Source organism: Spermophilus citellus (genome assembly GCF_964194105.1).
Source record: "Spermophilus citellus genome assembly, chromosome: 6".
NCBI lineage: Eukaryota > Metazoa > Chordata > Mammalia > Rodentia > Sciuridae > Spermophilus > Spermophilus citellus.
In genome coordinates this window covers 69,458,329-69,485,949 of record NC_138187.1, presented here as the reverse complement: position 1 = coordinate 69,485,949, position 27,621 = coordinate 69,458,329, and the positions used below count along the sequence as shown (strand labels likewise).

The 27,621-nt window shown below is 34.8% G+C and overlaps 1 protein-coding gene across 13 annotated transcripts in view; it reads left to right on the top strand.

Annotated features, from left to right (window-relative positions):
* The window catches only part of PARD3 (par-3 family cell polarity regulator), a 692,586-nt gene that overhangs the window by 489,324 nt on the left and 175,641 nt on the right, over positions 1-27,621 (top strand). For 10 of the 13 annotated variants that reach the window (XM_081300388.1, XM_081300389.1, XM_081300386.1 and 7 more), the window contains 2 exons: positions 8,300-8,410; positions 22,538-22,780. In XM_081300388.1, the coding sequence (XP_081156514.1) occupies positions 8,300-8,410; positions 22,538-22,780 (354 nt within the window). The remainder of the gene's footprint in view (positions 1-8,299; positions 8,411-22,537; positions 22,781-27,621) is intronic. The other 3 variants (XM_081300374.1, XM_081300376.1, XM_081300375.1) reach the window with 1 other exon arrangement.

The following is a 27,621-nucleotide window of genomic DNA, read 5'->3' as shown; positions in this document are numbered from 1 at the left end:
TGTGCTGAATTTCCTTTGCCCTCTCTATTTTCAATTTCTCAATTATTGTTTTAATATTCCTTGTTCCATATACTTCTGGGATTTCCGAAGTGTCAGGTTACGAAGTATATCAGCACATGGTTGATTGGGGTAACAAAGGCTATGCCAGGGTAAGAGCACGCTTAAAGGGACATTTAATGTTGTGAACAACCAATAAAAAAAAGAAAAGAAAAAAAAAGGGACATTTAATGGAACTCCTGAAAAGGATATGTTATCCATTAAGGGTACATTGCACATCTAAGGCTTGGATAAGTAGAAGATTTTTTTTTTTTCCTTTAAAAAAAGAAAAAGTCATTTCTTTTTCCCTCCATGCCAAGCAACACAAATTTGGTTTATTAAATCTAATCAGACTAGCAGTGATGAAAATTACACAAATAATGATCCTCAAGTTTGTGAATTCCCTTTTAAAGGGAACCCCTGCTAAACTCTACCAGCTCAAAACTGCACCCCATCTTACAAAAAGCACTATCAAGTTGTCATGTCCCCTTTTTCCTCTGGCTCCCTTCTCATCATTGTTGATTACCAAGACTTTTTTTTTTTTTTTTTTGCCTAAATAGGAGCTTTCTGCTTTTCATAATCAGCCTCCTCTTCCCTGATTCATCCAGCATTGCCACAATCTACTGCTGAGCAAATCAGTGCGCTTTCATGGCAGCGATTTCTTAAAATGTCACTAAAATATGTAAGATCTTGCACAGGAAGGACATATTAGAAGTGACTTATTTTTTCCCTTTATTTCATTTGTAAAATGGAGACTGAAGTATTAAAAACTATGGCCAGAAACCAGGAGCACAGCATTACAAAAGACAAATGGCTGAAGTGCGCTCCTTGCTGTTTTACTCTCTGGGTGTGGGCAGTTTGATATGCTTCTACCAATGCCTGATAGCATTTGCATATACCAGGACAAGTGATTTGAACATTTGGAGGGTCCTTGCATTTAGAAATGTTGACAATGTCTTGTGAATGGGTGTGTGGGCAGTATTCTGGTCCTTTCTAAGGATTAGGAGCAGTTCTTGACCTGGCCTTCAAATGCCTGGTATTTATAGACAAATTCCATTCAGGAGCAGTGTCCTCTTGACTGAAATGCTTCAGGCAATGTGAAACTTACCACATTTATTTAAACAAAGATTTTATTAAACAGCTGCTCTGAGCATAAAAGCATAGTGTGTCTTTGGTTCATAAGCTTCTTAAGTGAGTAGGTAGGGTAAAAATCTTAGGTCTGAATTCTGGCTTTACTACTTACTTGTTTTGTGATCTAACAGATCAATAGATTCTCATGTGCTTCTTGACCCAGGCTTCCCCTGCTCAACAGGAGGATCACAACACCTCCCTCGTATTCTGATTGGTAATTAATGATATAAAGAACATAATAGGAATTCAATAAATTTTAGTTAAATGTAATTGAGTAATCAAAAGAGCATTCATTAGTTACTCACTTATATGTCTTATGTAGGAATTGCACAAAGTAAGCTTCATAGATCTTGGAATTTCGATTTCTTGTAGCAGTATTCAAGCTTAGATTCACCTGTGAGGAGACCTAAACTCTAGTCTGAGCTTGTATTATGACTGGGAAGCTCCTAGTACTTCTGTGGCCTCAGTTTCTTCTGTCAAATAATGCATTGTTCTAGAAGACTAATTTCTAATTTTTGATTTCCAGAACCATTCAGTGCATATAGACAAGAATACAAGAGAATTTGTAAAGATATATGGCAAGATTTTTTTTCTTGAGAGAAAAATCTTGAGCAGTTCATGATTGTGTTAGACTAGAGTGATAAGTTGAGGGAAGTTAAAACACCAAGAATGTGGGGAAAGATATTACTTGAATCAATTGAAGAAAGGTTTCTAGAGAAACTTGCGTCGCAAGCTGTTTAATTTTGAAAAGTATGGCTTAAAGGACAACAGAGGAATGGTTTAACGCTCATGCTCTTGCTTTTCTTTTTTTAGTGCTGGGGATGGAACCCAGGGCTAGACAAATGCTCTACCACTGAGCTGCATCCCCAGCCCTCATGGTTTTACTTTGACTTGGATTGGGATTCAAGAAAGGCATAGTGCAGGGTACATAATTTGGCTGTAGTGGATCTTGAGACTGGTTCACAGGGCAGCTATTATCTCTCGAGGACCTTTAGGGCAAATGGAAGAATTACCACTGAAGGCAGTGGTCAGAGACAGGTTATTCAATGGCTATACAACACATGCATCCACCAGAAATAACTGGAAGATTCCGGGAAGAGAAAATGAATTCTTGGAGAGAAAAGGTGATAGAATAAATCATGTGGTAATGCAAATACTTAGAAAAGACAGGCATAGGGGCTGGGGTTGTGGCTCAGCAGTAGAACACTCGCCTAGCATGTGTGAGACCCTGGGTTCTCGATCCTCAGCACCACATAAAAATAAATAAAAAAAGGTATTGCGTCCAACTACAACTAAAAAATAAGTATACATTTCTTAAAAAGACAGGCAAAATACAGGACACAATATTGAATTCCATGCCTCCATTACCTCCTCCAGTTTGGGAGTCTGGCCTCGAGGAGTACAAGTGGCTTTTGATAGCTGACACTGAATTCATATTCCATCCATTTTAAGTTCTCTTTCCCAGAGAAGTAGTGTCACTTAACTTACAGATTTCTTAGGGTAAATAGTCAGACAACCAATGTAGTAAAGTCCACCTTGGACTTGAAGACTGATAATTAGCAGTGGGGAATACCAGATTTCAGTGACATCTCAGTGGGGATTTTTTTTTTTTAAGAAAATCTTGTTTTTAAAATTATTCTTCAAATCCTACAAGATTTGGTTCTAGATATCTTGTCTATCCATTTTTAAGCATGGCCAAAAATTTTTAAGACTTTCTTTTTACCACATTATATTTTTGAATGTTGTATTTGGAAAAGCCCCTTCATTACAAAAACAATTATGGTTTTTTAATTCCATTTATAGCAGGATGCTAAGTGTCATCATTCACTGCATTTTTTTCTAAAGACCTCTAATTTTATCGGCAGTAAAAATATTACAATTTAAATGGTAAAATATGTCAGCAGTGTTTATACTGCAGAGAGAATTATGTTACTTCACTAAAAACCAAAATAATGGTTTAGTAGCAACGAAACTCTCAACAGTAGTTAATTTTTCATGACACAACCTCCCATGGAGGTTTTGTTTGTTTGCTGTTCCCACTGGTCAGAAGTATGCTTTGTGCCTGTCATTTTTGACTGTGATGACACATGGCTGCTCTCACAGACAGCAATGAGTTCATCTATAATATGTCACAGTAAAACCCATTTAGCAGATTACTTTGAAATTACTTTAACGGAGTGTAAATGTTGCTGAATCCTTTATGAGGAAAGTCCAATGTTTAAGAATTGTTAAAGTCCTGCTCTGAATGAGGCTCACCCACTATCTTCCTGTGAAGGAGACTTCAATGTTACTTTGGCTTGTGTTTTTCTATGTATTTTCCCCAGGGTGTCAACTCTAAAGCAAATTTTCTATCAACTTTTTTTGTTTTTCCAAGCTCTGTATTTCTCTTTCATTTCTCTCTCTCTCTCTCTCTCTCTCTCTCTCTCTCTCTCTCTCTCTCTCTCTCTCTCTCTTTAAAGGCATTTTCCCATGTTAACATGACTAGCAGATTCCCTGAGGCACTGGAGGCGGTGGCCTCTCTACCTCTCAACCTCACATCTGTTGGGTGGTAGCATTTTTTCCTGGGGATATCTGAGTGGGTCCATCAGGGGGCAGTTAGTAAAACACCCATTCTCTGTTCAGAATGGGTTTGTTTCCTGGACCTACCATGAGCTCAGTATATTGCCAGATCTGCTTTTCTATTAAAAAAAAAAAAAAAAACAGCTGACTTTCATTCATCATGGCTTTTAAAAAGATATTAGTATCCAAGTAATTGATACTTTCCAAGCTGTTAAGCATCTTGCTATTGAATGCTGATCTTCGGAGGTTGATGACTGATTTCAGCTGGGAAGCCAGCTTGGCAAGCATCTGTGCAGCTGACATTTTTTTCAGTGACCACTCTCTGCCTTTTCAGGAAGAATTAAAAGACCACTGATTACAAAGGAACAGTAAACTGGGCGCCCTGGTGCACACCTACAATCCCAACAACTCAGGATTGCAAGTTTGAAGCCAGCCTGAGCAACTTAGGGAGACCCTTTTGTAAAATAAAGTAAAAAGGGCTAGTGATGTAGCTCAGGGGTAAAGCATCCCTGGGGTTAATCCGCAGTACCAAAACAGCAAAACAAAACAAAAACCTGTAGAATATGCTGGCAAGTACAGATACTTTAATTTTTGGTTTTTGCACTCTAGAATGATTAGTATATATATATTTTTTACTTATAGTCTTTATTTCATCCCATCAAGAAAATTAGAACTGAGGGATCCATTTTTGTCCCAATCATAAATGGTATGATTTTATGGTATGCCTTAAAGAAATCTCATAATTTATTAACTAAAGCAGGTATTAAGGGGAATGTCCAAATGTTAATCTATAAACATTTTATCAACACTTTTTTTTTACTTTTTCATATATTAATGTTGAATCTAATATTTTAAAAAAACAGGAAATTATTTTATAGTAGTTTGATTACAAATTTACAAATAACGTAGTAGTTATTCTCATTATTAGGAGGTGATATAGGAAATTAATATTTTGCTACCAAACACAATAAGAAAAAAAGTGCATTCTTAAATGTAAATCAGGATTTCCCTCTTTTTTTGTCCTTTTGTTTGTTTGTATATAAAATAAAAAGCTGAAAGTTAAGAGAGTGAATTTATATACATGAGATTTGGTGAACAAACTGAAACTTCTTTCATAAAACAAGACCAAAAACATTTTTAAAAAGTATTTTGATACGGTTAATTGAACTCAATGTTTGGACTGAAAATATCTAAGCTATTTTAAAACATGCAAAAATGTGCTGTGGGTACATTTCAGTGGAAGAGCGCTTATATACCAATGCACGAGGCCCTGGATTCAACCCCCAAGCACTGCAAAAATAAATAAATAAGTACTATTTTAAAAATGCAAAAATCAGTCTGTCTCAATTTCCCCCCAGTGTTACTAGCTCAACAGATATGCATTATCTTCTTATAAAACTGTGCCTTTTGGCACAGAGTGAATACTGTATCATTATGTGTTATTGCATAGTATTTCTCAAATATGATGCAGGGTTGAATTTATATAATTTACAGTGTGAACCAACACAATGGTGTAAAAAAGTAAGTTAATATAGACAATGTATCATTTGAAGGACATTCATGAATGGGAAAATTAAATGGTTAAAATGATTAACCATTGGAAGTATATAATCATAAGTAAATATATTAAAATTTAAACTTATACTTTTCTCGAAGTTAGAAATTAATCTACTTTATACATCCAGACGCTTAAGCATTGCAGAATTGAAAGGATAAAAACCGAATCCCATGGCTTTTCATGCCATGTACAGACTGATGTCACTCAAAGCAATTGGTCCAGTTCGGCACTGTCCTTTGAATCTTTGCTATGACATTACCTGTGCCTCTGGGCCACCAAATCTTCTCTTTCTCAGGCCCCATATATCTCATTGAATATTAACTCCCTTCTTCCAGTTCCACGGATAAACCAGGCTTCATTACTGACTTCCCTCTCCCTCACACCCGTGGCCTCCCCATCAGCAAATTCTGTTAGTGCTATTGTTGAAATATATCCAGAAGCTAAACACTTCTGCAAGTCTCCTCCACTGTCACCCGACTGACAACCTTAGCCTCCTAACTCTTTTTCCCTCCTAACTATTCTTTTTTACTTACAATGTGTTTTTCCCACTGCTTCCAGTATCACTAATGTGTCACCCATGTCACTCCAGTATTTGGAAATCTTCAGTGCCTTTTGGTCTCACCTCCTATGTGGTCTTCAAAGTCCTGTGTGCTCTGGGCCCTACTTCATTTTCTCTCATCTCTTTTTCTCTTTGGCTTTTACTATGTTCTTTTTTTTTCCATACATGACAATAGTGGAATGTATTATACTCATTATTACCCATTTACAGCACAAGTTTTCTTAACTCTGTATATAAAGTATGTTCATGCCAAATTATGCCATTATATATGTACTCTTTTTTTGCATTACAATTCTTAATACACATATATACCACAATTTTTCATATCTGTGTTTGTATATAAGGTATGTTGACATCAACTTCAAATCTTCTTACATATATTTTGAATAATGATGACTATCATATTCCCCTATTCTTGCTCTCTTCTCTCTCCCAATATGGCTGGTTCCCTTACTTCACTCAGATCTTTGCTGAAATATTACCTTGTCAGAAAGGTCATTTTTGAACACTCTATCTGAAATGAATTAGCCTACACACTGCGATTTGCTTTCCTCCACAGTACTGTGTACCCACATACTCCCTCATCTGTTACATCCTAATTTGTTACCTAACGTAAACTGCAATGTAAGCTTTATCACAGTTGCTAGGACTTAATGTATTTTGTTACTGCATATAGCATAAGTGCCTTAAATATTAGTCCTTACAACATAGTAGATGCTCAATAAATTTTTGTCAAATGAATGAAAATTGTGTTTTAGTTATTGGCTTCTACTGAGATGTGTAGGTTTTTTTATGTTTGTTTGCTCATTATTCCTCAATTATTCATGAATGAATGAATGAATGTTACTCATTCATTTCATAAAGCCCATCATTTTGCTTAAATCTGAGACATTATTGATATATGGATTAAAAAAAGCCTTTTATTTTTTAATGCTGTGTATTTATTAGCTTTAAAAGCATAGCATATATTTTATCCCTTGTGAGTAGTGGTTACATTCTAGATTTAAGTTCTTGGGGATTTTTTTTCTTTCTTCTTTTCTTTTTTGTAATTAATGATTTTCTAGTTTCCAAACAAAATTAAATGTTAAGGATAGGTTTGCTTTATAGAGTTAATTGGATGCCTGTTTTTTTTTTTAATAGTATAGTGTTCAACTTAAAAGGAATAGCATTTTAAGAGTGTTTCCTTCCTTGTTTATAAACCTCTTTGCGAACATAGTGGAGCCTTAATTACCATGTAAGTTACTCTCATGGATACTTCATGTGTAATGAAGTATTTAAACTCAGATTGATATTGATAAGAAAATGATCTATACCATTAACCAAGTTGTTAATTGAAATATTTTTTTTCTTCTTTATCTCAACTTTTGGTACATCCCTTTCTTCTTCTCTTTTATGATATTTTATTGTCCCCATAAATTAAATTCCTGGTTCCTCCTTAGATAGAAATATGCAATATATTTTATTTATAAATGCTTAGTTGCATAATTCTAAAAAATTTCTGGTTTGAAATATCAGGTGGCCTGTAGCTCTCTACACATGACTAGGACTTTTAGGACACAGAGAACGTGCATCACAGGCTGCATGGTCTCTTATAGGGAAAAATGACAGCAGGAAAAAGAATTGATATCAAGCTTCAGGTTTCTGGGAACTTTGCGTGCCAGAATAGAATAATGTTAGTGTTTGCTTAAGGAGTCTTGAGGTCAGCATCCATCCGTAGCAGCTTGTGAGCCATTTTTCAATCATGTGTTTGTTCTTTATATTTGTTTTTGATCAAATCTAGATTTCCAAGTCAAAGATGCCACATTCAGCAATCGCTTTTCATCAGACTTAGGAGAGCATTTGATGAGAAAGCCTGAAAGCTTTCAATTTAATAAGCTCAAAGTATTATAGCAGTGTAAATTATCCTTTCTGCTTTAAACCTTGCAAACATGGCCTTGTTTGTCAGTTTTTAAACTGTGATGAATGTTTCCAATAAACCAGGCTGAGAAAATAAAGAGGAATAGTTGTTTATGGAAAGATTATTAAATAGATGATTGTGGATTATCATTCTTTATTCCTGAGAGAAATTAATAAGCTCACAATTTTTAGGACAGAGGATAGAATTCCAGTGCAGATCTTTTTCTCTTCTGCCATCTGAGGTACTCAAGCACTCTGTCCTCTAGGGTTATTGTTTGTTGTGTGAGGCAAAACTGCACATCTTATTGCTCATTTTTGGTTTTGTTTTGCCAAAAACAATAAGGATACTGAGGCCATTTTCCAAAAGAGCTTTCTCTGGAATGTTCTAACTGAAAAAGAATAAGATATTCTGATTGAAAATTATTAATACTGATGGCAAGAGACATTTTGGGCCATCATTTTGAAGAAGGGGTTATTTCTCTAAATATGTGTCTTTATTACAAAGGAAAGAAAACTCATTTTGTATATATTGACAAGTTAGAATTTTTTGTTACCAACAGGTTTGGCAAACATCGGAAAGATGACAAGATTGAGAAAACGGGTAAAATAAAAATACAGGACTCCTTTACGTCAGAAGAGGAGAGAATACGAATGAAGCAGGAACAGGAGAGGTAGACTTCAGTTATTTTGTTTAACGTCATTAGAAAGAGGTTCTGTTTCTTTCTTTCTGCTTTCTTTTTATAATGTTAATATTATGCATTTAATTTTATTTTCTGTGTCAATCTAAATACTGACGGTTACGAGGTGACTGTTTTGTAATGAAAGTTTTGTTGTTGTTTTTTAAAGAGAGAGAGAAAAAAAAAACTTATTTGAGCCAAAGTGGATGTCAGTGGTTTTAGTTCAGAACTTTTACCTAGGAAGTAGGAGAATACATTAATACTGAATTTATCATTGCTTTAAATATACAAAAAAAAAAGTTTAAAATCCTGCCTCAACCAACTGTGAGAATGCATTGTATGAAAGTAATACTTAAGAAATACTCATTTGAAAATAATTTGAATTTTTATATCTCCTTTTGAATCTCTTAATTCATAATAAGAATTCAGAGCTGTTAGTTTTTCACATTTTTTTTTCTTTCCAATGTGACATTTATTTCCTAATTCTTCTATTTCACTATCTTCACATTTTGTGCTGTTTTTCCACTTATGTTTTCTTCCATCTTCCAGAAAGATGGTTGTTTATTGTTAGATCATTCCATGTTGAGAACCCAAAGACCAGTAAAGTGAATTAAGAGTTACTTTAAGCAGCCACTTGAAAACTACTTTTATAAACTGATGAGGATTTCCTTATTAAAATTCCAGGGAATGAGAAAGCAATGTTACACTTTTGTTATTGGAGTTTACAAGGCTCACAGTGAACTCCTCTTTGTACTATTGTATTTGATTGATGTTCATAATGGCCAAAGCAAGGGGCACTATGTCTATTTTGCTTTGAATAATCTGGGGTTTAAGTGAGTTTCTGGTACCTTGATCAAGTTTATAAAGCTAAATCTTGTCCAGAACTAGGATTCTAAACCCACAACCTTGAGGTCAAATTCAATGTTTTCTGACAATTCTAGAGGTAGGGTGCTTTTAGTCTTATAGCAATGAATGAAACAAACTCAAAATGTTATCCTGGGATGGTTTTCTTTAAAGGAGATTAGTGTTTGGATATTTTTATCCATCTTTTCAATACACTTAAGGCTTTTTGGTTCCCATTTTTTGTGCATGTGTGTTTTTGTTTCATTGTTGTCTGAGTGGAATGATGACTCTGATTCTCTGTAACTTTTCAAAATATATACACAGGGAAAACATGGAGTTTTATGATGTAAGTCTGGGTTTGTTCTGCTGGTTCATTCCACAATTTTATTTTTAGTTATTTTTGGTTTTGGCAGTGCTGAGAATGAAATGCAAGGATTCCTGTGTGCTATACAAGTATTCTTGCTGAGTTATACACCTCAGTCCCCAATTTTAGGGTTTTTTTAATTTTAAATATTTATTTTTAGATTTTTAGGTGGACACAATATCTTTATTTTATTTTTTATGTGTTGTTGAGGATCAAACCCAGCGCCTCACGCATGCTAGGCGAGCACTCTACCACTGAGCTACAACCCCAGCCCAAGTTTTAAAAATCATATTGCCTTATTTATCAGGACTTCCATCAGTTCTCATGAATTTTGAGATTTCCAAACTTATTAGTAAGCTCACAATTTTTAGGACAGTGGATAGCATTGCTTTGCATGCACAGTATGGCATTTAATTGCTCAGAAGATAAACTTTTCTCCAAAAGAGTTTCCTGTGCCTAAAAAGAGAACATACCAGGTAAACGTATGTGCTCAGATTCAGCCACAGGCAAGCATGGCATTTAGTTACAGCAATCAGAGCAATAGAAAGAACCATTCTACTTTTTCCATCTCTTAAAACCTGCCAAAGGGGATAGGTTCATTAATCCTGTACCATTTTTCATATCTAAATATTCCTGCTTTGCAGTTTAAGGTGACTTATGGTTTCAATGCACAGTTCTATCAACATTTCCCAAAATGCTTTTATAATGCATCGTCAGATCTTTCTAGCCAAACAATGATTTTTACATAATGGTTTCACTTGTATTATTAATTTGCCTAAGGCACCATTCACTTCTCAGTTTTTCTTTTAATCTCCATCTCTGTACCTCTAATGATGCAATACTTCTGGGAACTAGGTTGGTCATAATGAATTTACAGTGTACAGGGGGCTTAGAGTAAAAATCTTTTAGGGTCAAGGAACAAGTGACTAGTCCATTAAAAAAATCAATTAGGATCATAATTTAAGAGAATTATTGCACTTTGACTTTGTACTTTAACAACAATTTTTACAAGTGTGTTTTGTTTAAACTCATGGATTTTGAAATAGAGCAAGTGAATGCATGAGACTTGTCGGGGTACACTAAATAGAGTGTGTTTGTCATTTTGGTATGGTGTCTCTTCTTTGTATGCCATCTCTTCTGTTCCTTCTATTGACATTGGCAATGGAATGCTCCTTTTGAGAATGGAAACTGCAGCTTCTTTAGGAAACATTTGATTAGAGGAATAGATGAAAATAAATCAACCTCTGCTTATGTTCTCATCACAGCTTTTCCCTCTGCTTACTGGCAGTGAAATATTTCCTATAACATTATTTTCCACTGTAACTGTTAGAGTTCCAAAAATCATTTTGGCTGATTCCATATAAAAATAGAAAACCTGACATTCCTTAGTTATGAGTTATGACATGTCCACAAACAAATATTTTTTCACCCACATACATCTGTGCAGCCTGAATATTACTTAAGATATAAATATTGAAAAATTGAAAGGATGGTGAGTGTGATTTAAAATGTTTTTCCTACAATGTTAAGATTTATTCTGATGGTGCAAGTAAACTAGATTCTTCTCAGCCTGGATCTAAGATTAAATTTGATTTCATTCTTACTAACTTCTTCCTCTTCCTTCCACTTGCTGCCAACCCTGGTTTTTGAGTAAATGCTGTCCAAATGGAAGCAATGGATGAGAAACATCCCCGAGTGGGTCTGTCTGCTGGCTCTGCTAGGGCTGCCTGCCACAAGCTTGAGCTCCTACAACCCAGTTCTCTTCTTTAGAAGAGAGAATCTGGGGTGATGCCAAGGGTGACGTTAAGTAGTCTTGAGTTTTGCTATTTTGATTTACTGTTGAGAGCCCTGAACCTGGGTACCTAGCCTTTCAGAGATGCTATTGGGCCCACTGAGCATAGGCTAGCACATGGGAAGCAAGGCCGGAATGCAGTGCTCAGTCTTTTTCTAGTTGATCTTTCAGGCATGCCTAGAGACAGCAGCATCCCGGTTTGAGCTTCAAAACCAAATAATAGAACATGTTCAATTAAATGATCTCTGTAACTTCAAGTCTACTTAGCTTCCTTTATGAAACACAATGATAGATTCTTCTGTTGACCAAGTATCAGTAGTAATGCTTTGGCCTTCTGTTTTGCTACAATGATATCTCCACTGATGTGTAAATGGTAGTATATATACCATTAGATATATACATTGTGACACAGGGCATCCCCAACAGTATTTAGCAGGAGAAAAAAGGGTTAAGCAGTAGTGTTTAGTGTGTACAGATATGTTTCAGAAATACTCAGTTAAACCAATTTATTCATGTTTCTTTATTTCATTATTTCTCAAATCCTCATTAAGTTCATATGTATTGTAAAGCCCCAAACCAGTCATAGAGAATCATTCTCCCAACTTAGAGAAGACATCAACCCAATAGAGAAGATATCCACCCATTCCACCCCTTTTTGTTCTTCTTGGACACTAACATCATTCAGAATTCCTAGATTCCTGGGAAAATATGATGTGAAGTAAAGATGTGGCTCCTGGTTCAACCTATCCATCACAACTCTACTAACTGGCTCTAGAAACTGGAGGTGATTTTTTTGTAGAGCTATGATACAGTTTAAAGCTAGGGTTGGGACACCCCTCTACTGTATGAATTTTATTTTGTGCATTCATGAATCTTATTACTGTTCATCTTTCTTTTTCAGTTTTCTCTTTTCCAAGTACTTCTCCCCTGCTTAAAGCTCTTGGTTCTCAGATAATACAATTCTAAAACTACAAAAACTGTGGGGGAAAACTTATAAATTTAAAATAGGAAAACAAAAAATTTATCTGTATTCATACCATTAGTTAAATATTTGTGTGTGCTACTCTGATTTCTTCTTATAAAATACATATGTCCATATACATATACTTTAAAAAGTTGGCATCTATTTACTATTTGATTTATTTTGTGTTTTTATGTATTTTTAGACAATCATGTTGAATGTCTTCTGGAACAGGGTAATGTGTATGTGAATAAATAGATAAGGACAGAAAGAATTAAAGACAGTCTGAAAGATGAAATTGTAGCTTATATTTCTGGCCAAATTCCTTAACTCTCATATAATATTTATGTCATATGTTATTCATTCTATTAAGTGAGTATTATAATGGTAGCTGGCTCACATTTTATATTTATTTGGCAAAGTTATAGTTGTTACAATATTATTATCTATATTTATATAGTAAGTTGTGCTTGGAAATATTTCCAAGGATTCTGATGCTTGTAGTGGAGATACGAAAAAGTTAATGAATTTCTTATAAAATCCTCCCAGTCATGAGAAGTATTTTCAAATCCATTATTCAATGTTATAATCATCATTTGAAGCCTTGGGTTTTTAGCCTTAGACTGTTGAGCTATCTGTGTCCTTAACTGGTACACTTCTAGTTCTTGTTTGTCATTTTGCAAGTTTTTCTGGCATTCTGCATACAGCTCCCATTCATTAGAATTCTCTCTTCCTAATTTTACCAACATTTATTTCATTTTGACATTGTTTCCTTACCTTCATTAAGAGAAAACATTTAATGTGTTAACATTTTAAAAATTGACCAAAAGGCTGGGGTTGTAGCTCGTGGCACAGCGCTGCCTTGCATGCACAAGGCCCTCACTTCTAGCCCAACAGTGCCAAAAGAAAATATGTAAGACAATGAGTTGTGAATCTATGACTGCAGAGCTTTGCAAAGGGCACACCAGTGGTCCCAGAGTTAACAGTGAATGTTCCCTAAAGATGACAGTTTGGGGGCTAAGTCTAGTTTCCAACAGTATGTCCGATTTAGCAAAATTATAGTAGGTGGGGGGACAAGTTAAATTGCATCATTAATACTAATGAGATGATATCAGTTTTAAAATATACAATGGTGAAAGTTGAAAAACAGATAAAAGAAGGTATTCACAGTGTTACTTACTAGTAACACAATCATAATTTTTAAAGAATTCAAGCACTTAAAAGACTATCCATCCCTTTCTGGGTATGGTGGTGGACACCTATAATCTCAGTGGCTTTCGTGGCTGAGGAAGAAGGATCACAAGATCAAAGCCAGCCTCAGCAACTTGGCAAGGCCCCAAGCAATCTAGTTACAGCCTGTCTCAAAATAAAAAATAAAAAAGGACTGGGGATGTGGCTCAGTGGTTAAGCTCCCCTGGGTTCAATCCCTGGTACCAAAACAACAACAACAAAAAAGACTGCCTAGACGCCATGGTATAGGGATTGAATATGGGAAGAGTTCAGTCTACATCACCCCCAAAATATAAACAAAATAAATGAAAGGCCAATTTCTATATGTTCTAGTCTTTATTTCTTTTTTAAATGTACCTTTTATTGAAGAAGCTTCCTATCTTTGGAGGTAGAGGTATTTTGTGATCTAACTGAGTAATTTTAGTACAACAGTGATTTTTCTATCCTGAAGAGTTGATCAGGCAGTTGTGATTCCCATGCATCCTACCTTTTCTGGATATGTAAAGACTATACTTCGTAGTCATAAAAAAGTTCTTTTCATTTTAGTCTACTGCAATTAGTGCTAAAAGCCATTTATTGTAAAAAGCAAAAATACTAATGAATAGAAATGTTACAAGAACAGAAGTCTTGTGTGTTTTATCTTCATCATGCATCATCCATTTTAATTAGAGAAAAGGGTGGTGAGCACTGTGACAAGAGACTGGAATTAAAATCATTAATTGATGTCAAGCTGAAGAGAGACTGTTAGCATGAATTTAGTGACAGCAGGAAAGAAATTAACCTTATTACTTTATTTAGTATATTACATTATTTTGTGTATTATTTTCTATGCAGGTTCAAGGCAATTTCATTATCATAATGGAAAAGACTTTTTTTTTTTACAAAAAGGAAAGGTGTGAATATTTATGTTTCAACATAACAAACTGAAATAATAAGTTCTTCACTATTTTTTAAGTCTTGATAAAACGTTTTAATTGTTGTTTCAATTTTTTTCTTCAGATTTCAAGGATAGGGAAATAGTATATGCTATTGTCCATCAATGTCAGTTCTTACAGCTGCTTGCACTAATTTAAACCTCAGAATAGTTCTTTTGTTTATAATTGGGAAGGACTCACTGGGATGCATAAAGCAATAGACATTTATTTCTTTGGCTAAGTTTTGGACTAATCAGTTTCTTCTGTCATTGCTGAGGGTTGGTCTGAGATAAATGGAATGGATAATGCTGAACAACAACCTGACTGTTGAGGAAAACTAATGACTCCTACATCTTAGAGATAATTTGTGACCTTGGGGTCACAATAAAAGAATGGAGGGGGTGTCCTTTTATAGCATTGACCATCTGGAACCATTAGGAGCTCAACTGCAAGATACTATCTCTTTTTAAAGTTTCCTTAAGAAACTATGCTATTTTTATTAGGATACTGAAAATATTTTTTCCCCTGAGCCAAATATTATTTTTTTGAACTAAGTTTCTCCACAAAGAATGAAATATATAATATAGATTTGAATGTTCTCTTTTTTTTTTCAAATTACACAGAAAAATATTTGTGCGGGGGGGGGGGGTCAACTTCTAACAAATCACTATGAGAAGAAGTGCTGGTAGTGTTACAAAGTCTACTTTGTAATAAATAAGACATTCAACTATAGAAGAGTATAATAAAGAAAATCAGTGACTTTTATTAACTTTGCTCCCAAAACCTACAGTACACTTCCAGTTTTTAAAATTGGATTTTCTCTGTCATTTGCTTAGCAAATTTTTTTAGCATTCATTTTTAGAGTGAACTTTGAAGTGCACTGTAGTTCAGGCTGGTAACTGGGTTGATTAGCCTTTGCAGTAGCAATCCTCGCTTGGTGGATCACAGGTATGCTACAGTTTTATGCTAAGGTTTTCATGACCAGCATAAACTGTCAGGGTTAGTTAAAAGGAATGTTGTGATCAGCCTTCAAAACTTGGGGATAAAATACATTGTTGATGACAAGGTAAGCAATAAAAATATGATTTCTTGTATTATTGAAGCTTAAAGAGAAAAAAAAATCAGTGTTTTTAGGAGGTAGTATAGGTGGGACTGTGATGTTCATTGGATTCAATTTGGGTAAAAGAAAGCAATTAAGAGCTGTGCTTTGTGAATAATACCTCAGGCTGATGAGTGTTTCTTTGGAGATAATGACTTCTTAGAAAATTGACCCCCAGTGAATGTGTGTGTGTGTGTGTGTGTGTGTGTGTGTGTGTGTGTGTGTAGTTTGGAAAAAGAAGAGCATTCAAATCCAGGACCATCAGTAATATAATTAAACTGGGGTACAAGAACTTTGGGGAGATTATTTGGGAATGTGCTTACTTTGAGAAGACTATGTTCCCATTCTCTTTTTATGATAACTTCCTAGAAGTACTGTACTTCCAAATGGATTATTTCCACTTTTAACAAATTTGAATAGGGTTAGTCCTTTAGAAATCAGTCTTAAACCAGCTCCTTTTTTTTTATTTAGTATTTTTTTAGTTGTTGATGTACCTTTGTTTGTTTGTTTGTATGTGGTGCTGAGAATAGAACCCAGTGCCTCACACATGCTAGGCAAGCGCTCTACCACTGAGCCACAATCCCAGCCCGCTCCTTTGGTTTGGAAGGTTCTCCAAATTTAAAAATTTGGGCTTTATATTTATATAATGATGTTTATGTCTATTTTTTCCATCAAAATTCATCACGTTCTCAAACTTCAAGACTTATGTGAATGCTGAGGACCACTGGATATTTCCTATGATTATTTGATTCTCTGATAATGACCAAATACAGTCGTAAAGTGGGTTGTTGGATAAGTGAGAATTGAGCTTCAAGTTAATATCATGTTGTGTTAAAGAAAGAACTAATTTCCTTCTTTCTGCTAGCTATTTTTTTTCTCCCCTGACTGAATCCAGTCAAAAAGACAGTGTGTTGCAAACAATAAAACTATCTCTCAACTTAATGTAGACTTTCCATCATGGATGTTTAGAATTTAGTGATAACTGGCTTTTATAATAACATAACTTTTATAATAGCATTTCTATCAAAATTGCTCTTAAATAGGTAAGTAGTGTATAATAAAAAAGCTCTGATAATTTTAGCTAAATTTGACATTAGACTTTGAATTGCTATTTCTCTTGTGTCTTCTGTCCGTGGGACTTATGTTTATTTGGATCTGGGATCTCTTGATAAAAATTTCTCATTTTCCAGTATTCTCTTGATCTAAGAAAGTCATTAGTTCTCAACTCAGGAAATAAGGTTCTTCTCCAAAGTTTTGGGAATATGAAAAACACTTTTGATTGCCCCCATTGCTCAGGAACACTGCTTAATTATGTGTGCCTGGAATCCCTGTTGTGCTAGGTATCCTGTACAACCACAAATAGCTCCTTCTTAAATGTCACTAGATGCCTGCTGAGCAAAACTGGGCTAGGTGAATTTAAGTATTTTCATTTTATAGCTGCAAAATAAGAAAAACTAGGGAAATTTGACCCTCGGAGTCCAACATTTTGAAAATCAAGACTGAAGTAATGGTGATAGCTAGGTGTAAGGAGATAAGTAGTATGTGACACTTTTCTAGAATTAAAAAACTATTTTAAAATTATTTTAGATTCATAGGAAGTTGCAAAGATAGTACAGTGAGGTGTTATGTACTTTCATCTAGTAACTCCAGTGGTTACAACTGATTTAATGAAGGATACATCAGAGCCAGGAAATTGACATTGAGTGATATTCTGTGATACAGATGAACCCCAGTTTTCTTTTTTTTTTCTTGCCTGTTGTACAATATCTCCGTTATTTCTGATTTTGAAGTAAATGGCTATGAACAATTGTGTGCAGATTTTTTCTTGGACATAAATTTTCTTTCTTTGGGATAAATACCCAGAAGTTCAATTGCTGGGTAGTATGTTAAGTGTGTTTAATTTTTAAGAAGCTACCAAACTGCTTTCCAGGGTGGCTGTACTATCTAATATTTAATGGCAGTGTGTGAGAGACCTAGTTTCCTTTTATCCTTGCCCACCTTTGATATTGTCACTATTATTTTTTTAAATTTCTATTTATTTTTTATTTTTTTATTAGTTGCTCAAAACACTACAATGATCTTGACATATCATACATTTGATTCAAATGGGGTACATAATCTTATTTTTCCACGTGTACAGATTGCAGGATCACATTGGTTATATAGCCACGTTTATATAGAGAGCCATACTAGTGTCTATTGTATTGTGCTGCCCTTCCTATCCCCCCCCCCGCCTCCCCTCCCCTCCCCTCCCATCACCTCTTTCTACCCAATCTACTGTGACACATTTCTCTCTCTCTTTTTTCTTCCCCCTCACACCATCTTATATGTAATTTTGCATAACAGTGAGGGGCTCCTACCATCTTCCATGCAATTCCCCTTCTATCTCCCATTCCCACGCACCTCTCGTCCATATTTAATGGCAATATTTGTCTCATGCTCTTTCTCCCTGCTCTGTTTTGAGTCGCCCCCCCTTATATCAAAGAAGACATTCTGCATTTGTTTTTTAGGGTTTGGCTAGCTTCACTTAGCATAATGTGCTCTAATGCCATCTATTTCCCTGCAAATGCCATGATTTTGTTATTTTTTAGTGCTGAGTAATATTCCATTGTGTATAAATGCCACATTTTTTGTTATCCATTCATCTATTGAAGGGCATCTGGGTTGGTTCCACAGTCTAGCTATTGTGAATTGTGCTGCTATGAACATTGATGTAGCTGTGTCCCTGTTGTAGGCTCTTTTAAGGTCTTTTGGGTATAGTCCGAGAAGGGGAATAGTTGGGTCAAATGGTGGTTCCATTCCCAGCTTACTATTTTTTATTTTAACTGATCTACTAGGTATCTAATGTAGCTCATGGTAGTCTTAATTTGCATTTCCCTAATGGCAGGTGATGGTGAACATTCTTCTGTGTCTTTATTTGTCAGCTATATATCCTCTTCAGTGAAATCTTCCTTTGTATTTTTGGCCTATGGATTGTTTTCCTATTGTTGCATTATGAATATTTTTTAGACTTTGTGAGATAAGTGATTTGTGGATATCCCCATTTGCACCTCTCTCTTTATCTTCTAAATAGAACTTTTCACAGAAGAAGAGTTTGTAATTTTTGTGATGTTGAATTTATATATTTTCTTATTTTATGGATAGCAGTTTTGGTATCATTTCTAAGAACTCTTCACCAAACACTAGATCCTAAAGATATTATTCTATGTTTCCTGATTAATTTTTGTAGTTTTACATTTAAACCTATGATCTATTTTTATTTTATTTATTTTTTTACCAAACTAATATAAAGTCTTTATTTATAAGTAATTAATTTTTTAAATTCTTTTTATTTTTATTTATATATGACAATGGAATGCATTACAATTCTTATTACACATACAGAGCACAATTTTTCATATCTCTGGTTGTATACACAGTATATTCACACCAATTCGTGTCTTAATACCTGTACTTTGGATAATAATGATCATCACATTCCACCATTATTAATAACCCCGTGCCCTCTCCTTTCCCCTCCCACCCCTCTGCCCTATCTAGAGTTTGTCTATTTCTCCCATGCTCCCTCTCCCTATCCCATTATGAATCAGCCTCCTTATATCAAAGAAAACATTCGGCATTTGGTTTTTTGGGATTAGCTAACTTCACTTAGAATTATCTTCTCTAACTCCATCCATTTACCTGCAAATGCCATGATTTTATTCTCTTTTATTGCTGAGTAATATTCCATTGTGTATGTATGCTACATTTTTTTTTTATCCATTCATCTACTGAAGGGCACCTAGGTTGGTTCCACAGTTTAGCTATTGTGAATTGTGTTGCTATAAACATTGAAGTGGTTGTGTCCCTGTAGTATGCTGTTTTTAAGTCCTTTGGGTATAGACGGAGGAGAGGGATAGCTGGGTCAAATGGTGGTTCCATCCCCAATTTTCCATGAAATCTCCTTACTGCTTTCCATATTGCCTGCACCAATTTGTAGTTTCACCAGCAGTGTATAAGTGCACCTTTTTCCCCACATCTTCACCAACACTTGTTGTTTGTCTTCATAATAGCTGCCATTCTGACTGGAGTGAGATGAAATCTTAGAGTGGTTTTGATTTGCATTTCTCTAATTGCTAGAGATGATGAACATTTTTCATGTATTTGTTGATTGATTGTACATCATCTTCTGAGAAGTGTCTCTTCAGGTTCTTGGCCCATTTATTGATTGGGTTACTTGTTGTTTTGGTGCTTAGCTTTTTGAATTCTTTATATACCCTAGAGATTAGTGCTCTATCTAATGTGTGAGGGGTAAAGATTTGCTCCCAAGATGTAGGCTTTCTATTCACCTCATAGATTGTTTCTTTTGCTGAGAAGAAACTTTTTAGTTTGAATCCATCCCATTTATTGATTCTTGATTTAAATTCTTGTGCCACAGGAGTCTTATTTAGGAAGTTGGAGCCTAATCCCACATGATAGAGATTACGGTCTACTTTTTCTTCTATTAGACGCAGGATCTCTGTAAATCTATGATCTATTTTGAATTAATTTTTGCATAAGGTGTGAAACTTAATTTCAGGATTTTCCCCCTCCCTATTGGTATCCAATTGCTTCATTACTATTTGTTGAAAAATCCATTTATTCTAATGAATTGTTTTTGCACGGTGGTGAGAAATTAGTTGGCCATAGTTGTCAACTTCTGGGTTCTTTATTCTGTTCCACTGATCTATGCATCTGTCTTTCTAAAAGTATTATATAGTCTATATTAGAGTAGCTGTATTTTATCTCTTGCATTCTAGAAGCGTGATTTCTTCCATTTCTTTGTTCTTTTTCACAATTGTTTTACTATTTTCTCTTTTGTCCTTCCATATTAATTTTATCTCATTTTTATTTTATTTTTATTTTTTTGTGGTGCTGAGACTCAAAACCAGGTTCTCGTGTACACTAAGCACACACACTATCACTGAGCAACACCCCAAACCAGTATAGATTTTAAAATAATATTGTCAGTATCTACAAAAATATTGCTTGGATTTTTATAGGATCTTCATTAAACCTTTATCAGTTTCAGGCACATTGACTTACACATAGAATCTTTCCATCCATGAACAAAGTTACAAGTCTTTTTTGTTGTTGTTGTTTTAAGAAATTCTTTGATTTCCTTCAGCAGCACATTATATAGTAATGGGATACAATGTAATGTTTTGATACAAGTAAATATTGTGTAAAGCTTAAAGAAGGATTAACTATGATTTCCATTTCCTCAAACAATTGTCATTTCTTTATGGTGGGAACATCTATTTTGAGATATACAATATGTCATTGTTAACTGTAATCACTCTAGTAGTCAACAGAATACTAAAACGTTTTTTTTTTTGTCTTTCTAATTATAACTTCAAATTATTGACTGACCTCTATCCCTCCTTTTCCTTCCTAGTTTCTGGTAACCACTGTTTTATTCATTACTTCTTTGAGATTAACTTCTCATTTCCACATATGATTGAGATGATGCAGTATTTTTCTATCATTTAACATAATGTTCTCCAGGTTCATCCATGTTGCTGCAAATGACAGAATTTCATTCATTTTTGTGGTTGAATAGTATTCCACTGGGAATATATGCACTATTTTATTTATCAGTTCATCCATTGTTGAATACTTAGGTCAATTCCTTATTATGGCCCTTGTGAATAGAACTGCAATAAACATTCAAGTACAGATGTCTTTATGATATACTGATTTCATTTCCTTTGGATATATACCTAGCAGTGGGATTGCTGAACTATATGATAGTTCTAATTTTAGAATTCTGAAGACCATTCATAATATTTTTCATGATAATTGGATAAATTTACATTCCCAGCAATAGCATGTAAAGGTTCCCTTTTCCCCACGTCTTTTCCAAGACTTTACTGTTTTTGAAATAATTATTTCAATTTGTAAGTGTGCAACAAAAATATTTTTCCATCAAAAATCATCAAAATTCTACTGATAACTAATTATTTTTAGGTAACTAACATTAATTTATGGCATAAATTATATCAATATATTGTAAATACTTTAATAAATAATTTAATAAAATCTTAGTAAATTGAATATATGTTCAGTAAAAGTGGTCAGATAAGGCCCACTTTTATTTATTTATTTAGGTACCAGGGATTGAACCCAAGGGTGCCAGACCACTGAGCCACATCCCAAGCCCTGTTTATTTTGAGACAGTGAGAACTAAGTTGTTTTGGGCCTTGCTAAGTTGCTGAGGCTAGCTTTCAACTTGCAATCCTCCTGCCTCAGCCTCCTGAGCCACTAGCATTACATGCATGTCCCACTGCATCTGGTTGCTTTTTAATTTTAATGCAGTCAAATTCATTTCAGAATTTGACTGGATGTGTATTTCTTGTCCTTAAGCTCAGAATTCTCTAGTTCTGTATATATCACATGAAATCAATACCACTGTCCTTAAACTGGAATCACTTTTTGCTATTAATGACATGAACAGTGTGAATTCATGTTTAAACTGTAGTATGTTTAATGTGTATGCTTATTTAAAATACACACACACTCACATAGCGTATATGTGTAACTTTTAAAAAAATCAATTCTTGCCTTAATCATGTCATGCCTCACATGCAGGTAGATGCCAGAGGCCCTTTGTTCACGATGATTTTTTAATGCTAGTTAATATATGAAAATGTAAACCTAAGATTTAAATTATGAGTGTTTCTTATTGACGTGAATAAAAAGTATCTGAAATTATTTTTTAGCATACATGGCATTACTTGACAATATAAAATATATATAACTTAGCATTTAATACCTCTGCTCTTCCGGTAGCTACACAGGATAAAATGTATTTTACAACATGTTTTGGTGAATGCTTCTGTATATAGGTTTTCGAGACAGAATAGTTTCTCTTATTTCATCTTTGTTATAATTTTACAGGATTCAAGCCAAAACTCGAGAATTTAGGGAGCGACAAGCTCGAGAACGTGACTATGCTGAAATCCAAGATTTTCATCGCACATTCGGCTGTGACGACGAGTTGATGTATGGGGGAATGTCTTCTTATGAAGGTTCTCTGGCTCTCAACACCAGGCCCCAGAGCCCAAGAGAAGGGCACATGATGGATGCTTTGTATGCTCAAGTGAAGAAGCCGCGGAATTCCAAACCTTCACCTGTAGACAGGTAGGCTCCAGGGGCGATCCTGGTATTGCTTTCAAATCAGCTTTTATATAGTTTTTGACAAGGGAGTAGATTGTTCATCAATCCTCAAACCTGAACTGCCTGTTATTAATGGCTTTTTAAAAGCTGTTGTGTCTAAAGTATTGAATTTACACAAATCGAAGCCTAATGGAGAGAGCAGCAAGAGGTTTTGATAGCTTTTCTAATGATTCCAACATATTTCATCCTGTTCTTCAAACAGTTTTAGGCCTAAGAACCAACCTTTAGTTTATAACTCAAATAAAAAGCAAACTTGAAATTATGGCCCTTCTACTTAAGCAATATTTGCTTTTATTGCTAGGAGAGGCTCCAGTTAGGGTAATTAACTAGGTGAAGAATGACATGATTTGTTCCAGTTATGATTTAGAAGGGCCACCTTTTTGGGTAACATAATTTTATATTATGAAAGAATTAGTAAATGAGAAATACAGCAGAGCCAGTTTTGAAATTGGTAATTAACAGTCACATAGCACAGGTCTGATTTATATTTACCAATAAAACATACAGGAGTACCATGTTGACTGTATTTGATGCCTATAGTTATTTAAAAATTTAACTGACTCTATGGAGATATGTGTGTGTGTGTGTATTTCAAGTTTTAACTGACATAATTTTAAACAGATCTTTTTCCATTCTTCCATTTGTATAATCAAGCACCAGATGGATTTTAGCTCATGAAGAAAATAATACTCATTTCTTTTATGTCAAACATATGCATAGTATTATCATAAACACTTCACTCACCATGTTATTATTGTTGCTGTGTGTGGGAGCTGGGCTCTGTACATTATACATGGTTTCACTTAAAAATCAGTGATTCCCAAGCCTTCATGAGCTTTAGGGTCACCTGAAGGTTTCTTAAAGCACTGATTGGTTGACTGTCTTCTAGCATTTTGTCTGGAGTGGAGCCCAGGGATTGACATTTCTTATAAATTCTAAGTTTGATGTTAGCACCACTGGTCCTGGGGATATACTTTAAGATACCTTGCAAGACAAAAGATGGCACTGGAATTATTTTATCTGTGGCATGTGTGTAATTTGTTTGATACAGTTTTGTAAGAAGTCTATTTCAGTTATTTGTTTCCAGCTTTTTTTTTTTTTAATAGAGGTTTGCAAATGCAACATATAAACCTTGGGCAAACCCAGAAGGAAGCATTTAAAAAAAATAGCAAATGGGAAAACAAAACAAAACAAGCAACAGTAAATGAAGAAGCAGATATTAATGTGAAATTTTGATCAGATTATTGTTCTGATGTTTCCTTTCTATGTTGTAATTTCAATATTTATTTTTTCTTAGAAAATCTATTTTATGTAGAAGATAATGAGTGAATAAGGAGGCTTCTAGTTTATTTAAACCCCTCTACTGGGATGACCTAGAAGGTTCACCTGCTTATTAACTAACACAGATGTGCCAGGACTCAAAGAATGAAGTCATTATCAGTGACAGTGACATTTCCTTTAAAAGCTTTTTACTTGTTTCTGCCATATTTGTGAAAGCTGCTTATAGAAGGTCAAACAGCATTTGAAGGCGGTTTTAATGTCCCATTGAAAATGTTTTCCTGGGAGAAAGGACACTAGTAACAGTAACATTGCCAGTTTGTAACTTTGGGAGTAACTTCAAAATCATTAATCGATGTATTATTGGACATTGATGAAGCATTCATCATTTCCACATCTAGTTAAAAAGAGTGGATGTGCTTGAGCAGTTACATAGCTCAGAAGTCCCACATGACCAGAGCCAGAGTCAGAAAGGATCTCCCAACAAGTCATAATCAGAAGTGGTTGCTTTAAACCCCAGTGTTTTAAAAGACTCTGAATCCTGCCAGAAGATTTCTGCACATTTTCTAAAGGGCTTCCATGTTCAGAACCCCTCTACTATGGGCTACAACATCCCTTCCCATGACTTCTGCTGTGCACCACACTAACCCAAAACTGAAGCAGCCTCCTAACTAATTGCTATCAAAACTCTACTCAGGAAAACATCTCAGAAAAAAAGGATTAGTCACACCTGTGAATAATTCAAAATCACACCTTAGACATCGCTATAATCCAATCCTCACCAGCTTTACTCAGAGAGATTATTTTTTCAAAAAGGAATTACAGAAACCTAGGTTTGGTTTTCTGATTTTTTTTCAGAGAAAAAGATACCCATTAGATAATGAGTGACATCACTAATTCAAAAGTTTGATAACTACTCTACCTGTACAATACTTCTTCACTGACCTATTCCTGAGTATGAACTTGGTATGGAAAAAATGGTATCATCCCCTCATCTTTTTCTGTCAGAGAGCCAGCTGTAGAAAAGTGCTTCTCAATTTTGAGTAGTATAGAAACTCCTTTTTAAAGGAAAGACAAGCTCTTTATACTGCAGCATTGGTTTAAAATGTTTTCATTATAATGTTATTTAAATATGTATAAAAATATAATAAGACCAAATTCCTTCTGTTTATAACCATTATACAACTATAAAACCAAATGTCTTTACAAAATTAAATACGAACAAAATGGCAGAGCCATTATGTTCAAATGAACAGCATTAATGGGACCATACTATTTTTTAAAAATAATCTAAATTCTTGCACAAATCATAAATAAGGTGGTGGTTGCTACATGGTTAGTTCATTTGAGTGTGTTTATGTACCACTATGAACTAAGTACTAACTAAGCGTTCATCATATCATCAAAAGAACTGCAAAATTCTGGGTTCTTTTGAGTGTTCATGTCCAAATATCTTTGGTCTGCACATCACAGAGATGAATCGTTTATATGTGAAGTTAGCTTGCCTCTGTTATCATTAAGTTGAGATAGTGAAAGTAGTATAATTCTTGGTGCCTTCATATTTGTAAACTTAAAATTCAGACAATAAAATAACATGCCCGTAAATATCTAGAAGACACTTACTACATTAACTTATCATCCTAATGGAAATACAAAACTTGAAACTTCTCAGAGATTATTTCTGGTATGAACAATGCACAAGCTCCTATCATCACTAAATGTTACCAAAATTTGTAATCAGTATCTGATCAACTTTACTATTCAGATTTTTGGGTTTTGTGGGAGTGTAGGCAGTGTAAAGAGTTGACAGTCGTGAAGTGTAGCCTGCATCTCTTCTTGGATTTTCTTTGTTCGTTAAGAAAGCAGAATTCAGAATTTTTCTTTCTTAATCATTTTCTTGGATCTTATAGTCAGAAATGTAAATTTGGTAGCTCTACATGGAAGCAACCAAAGATAATTGATTAAATGCTATGAATTTGATGTCAAAATGGGGGTATCTTTTTCAATTTCCATGTATTATTTATGAAGCTTTTTATAGGATAGCATTATATTATGTCTAGAAATATTTTCGTGCTGTTTATTGACATGTCAACTAGTATATAACCATATGCTTTAATCATGATGCCCTGGTTACTTTTTATTGGTGTCCTTGGCAACATTTTGGTTTTTCATGTTGGATAAAGAGAAGCTAAAGAGAAGCAGACCCTCTCCTGTGTTTTGTATGAATACTAGACTTACACTTACACACACAAAAAAAGCTGATGTATTTTTCTTTATCCTGATTATTAATCAGAGACCTCAAAATTTTATCATTGGAAATGATTCATAATCCTGTATTTCTTAGACATGAGTGCCTTTCCTATTTGTTACTGCATCTCAGTGGATGCACTGCTGTTTCCATACTCTCTATGCATTGAGGAAGGAACTGCCAGTTGCGTGCCTGCTATCTTCTTATCCCCTTCTTCCTTGCTTAATAAATTCCAATTTTGTTCAAGATAGCAAAAGATACCTATCCAAAATTTTCAATTTCTCCAGGTTCCCTTTCAGCCACGGGTGGCATAGTTCGGACAAATAAAAGTTAGAAGCAGATCTAGAGGTGGAACTTCCAACAAAGCTAGTTTTTTCCCTGACTAGAATGGAGCTGAGCTTGGGGGTTTAGTGCAGCAGTAGAGTGCTTGGCTAGCACATCCAAGGCCCATGGTACATTCCCTAGCACTGCAAAAAAAAAAAAAAAAAAAAAAAAGCGTAAGGCTGGGGATATGGCTCAAGCGGTAGCATGCTCGCCTGGCATGTGTGCGGCCCGGGTTCGATCCTCAGCACCACATACAAACAAAGGTGTTGTGTCTGCTGAAAACTAAAAAATAAATATTAAAAAAAATTCTCTCTCTCTCTGTCTCTCTTAATTTTTTTTTTTTTTAAAGCGTAAAGGTGTTGAGTCGGTTCTTACTCTTTAACATTTCGCTTCTCTGTTTGGATCCTGGTGGGTGCTGCAAGTGAGGGTTTACAACCCTGAAGGTGAAGGCTGCATGGAAGAAGAATGGGGCAGCCTGGTCCCTTGAGCATGCATTCCTGGCATGGTCACTCTGGACTTGTCACCTGTTCCTTGTGTATGTTAACCTGCCATCAGGTTTCTGTTTCATGAAGCCAAATGCCATTCTGAATATAATAAGTTGTGCACAGAAGAGCCCCCCCAAAAGGAATCATTATATTTTGATCAAGATTGTTTGCAGATTGGAAAATTATCCCCTAGTCAAATGATTTTAATATTTTGTGAAATTAAATAATGGGCAAAATTCTTCAGTGTTGCTCAGTTAGCTATTCTGCCCTTTATTTTGTTAAGCCTCTACTTAAAGATATTTTATCAATGAAAGGTCTTCTAGAAAATATCCTCCTTAACTTTTGAAGACCTTTATCCCCTGCCAGCTCCTACCTCCATGGACAATTCTGCTATAAAGTCAGAGGCAGTTATCTGTTATATACTAGCATGAACTATAGAGCCAACTTGTCTGAGTTTTGAGCCATTGGTT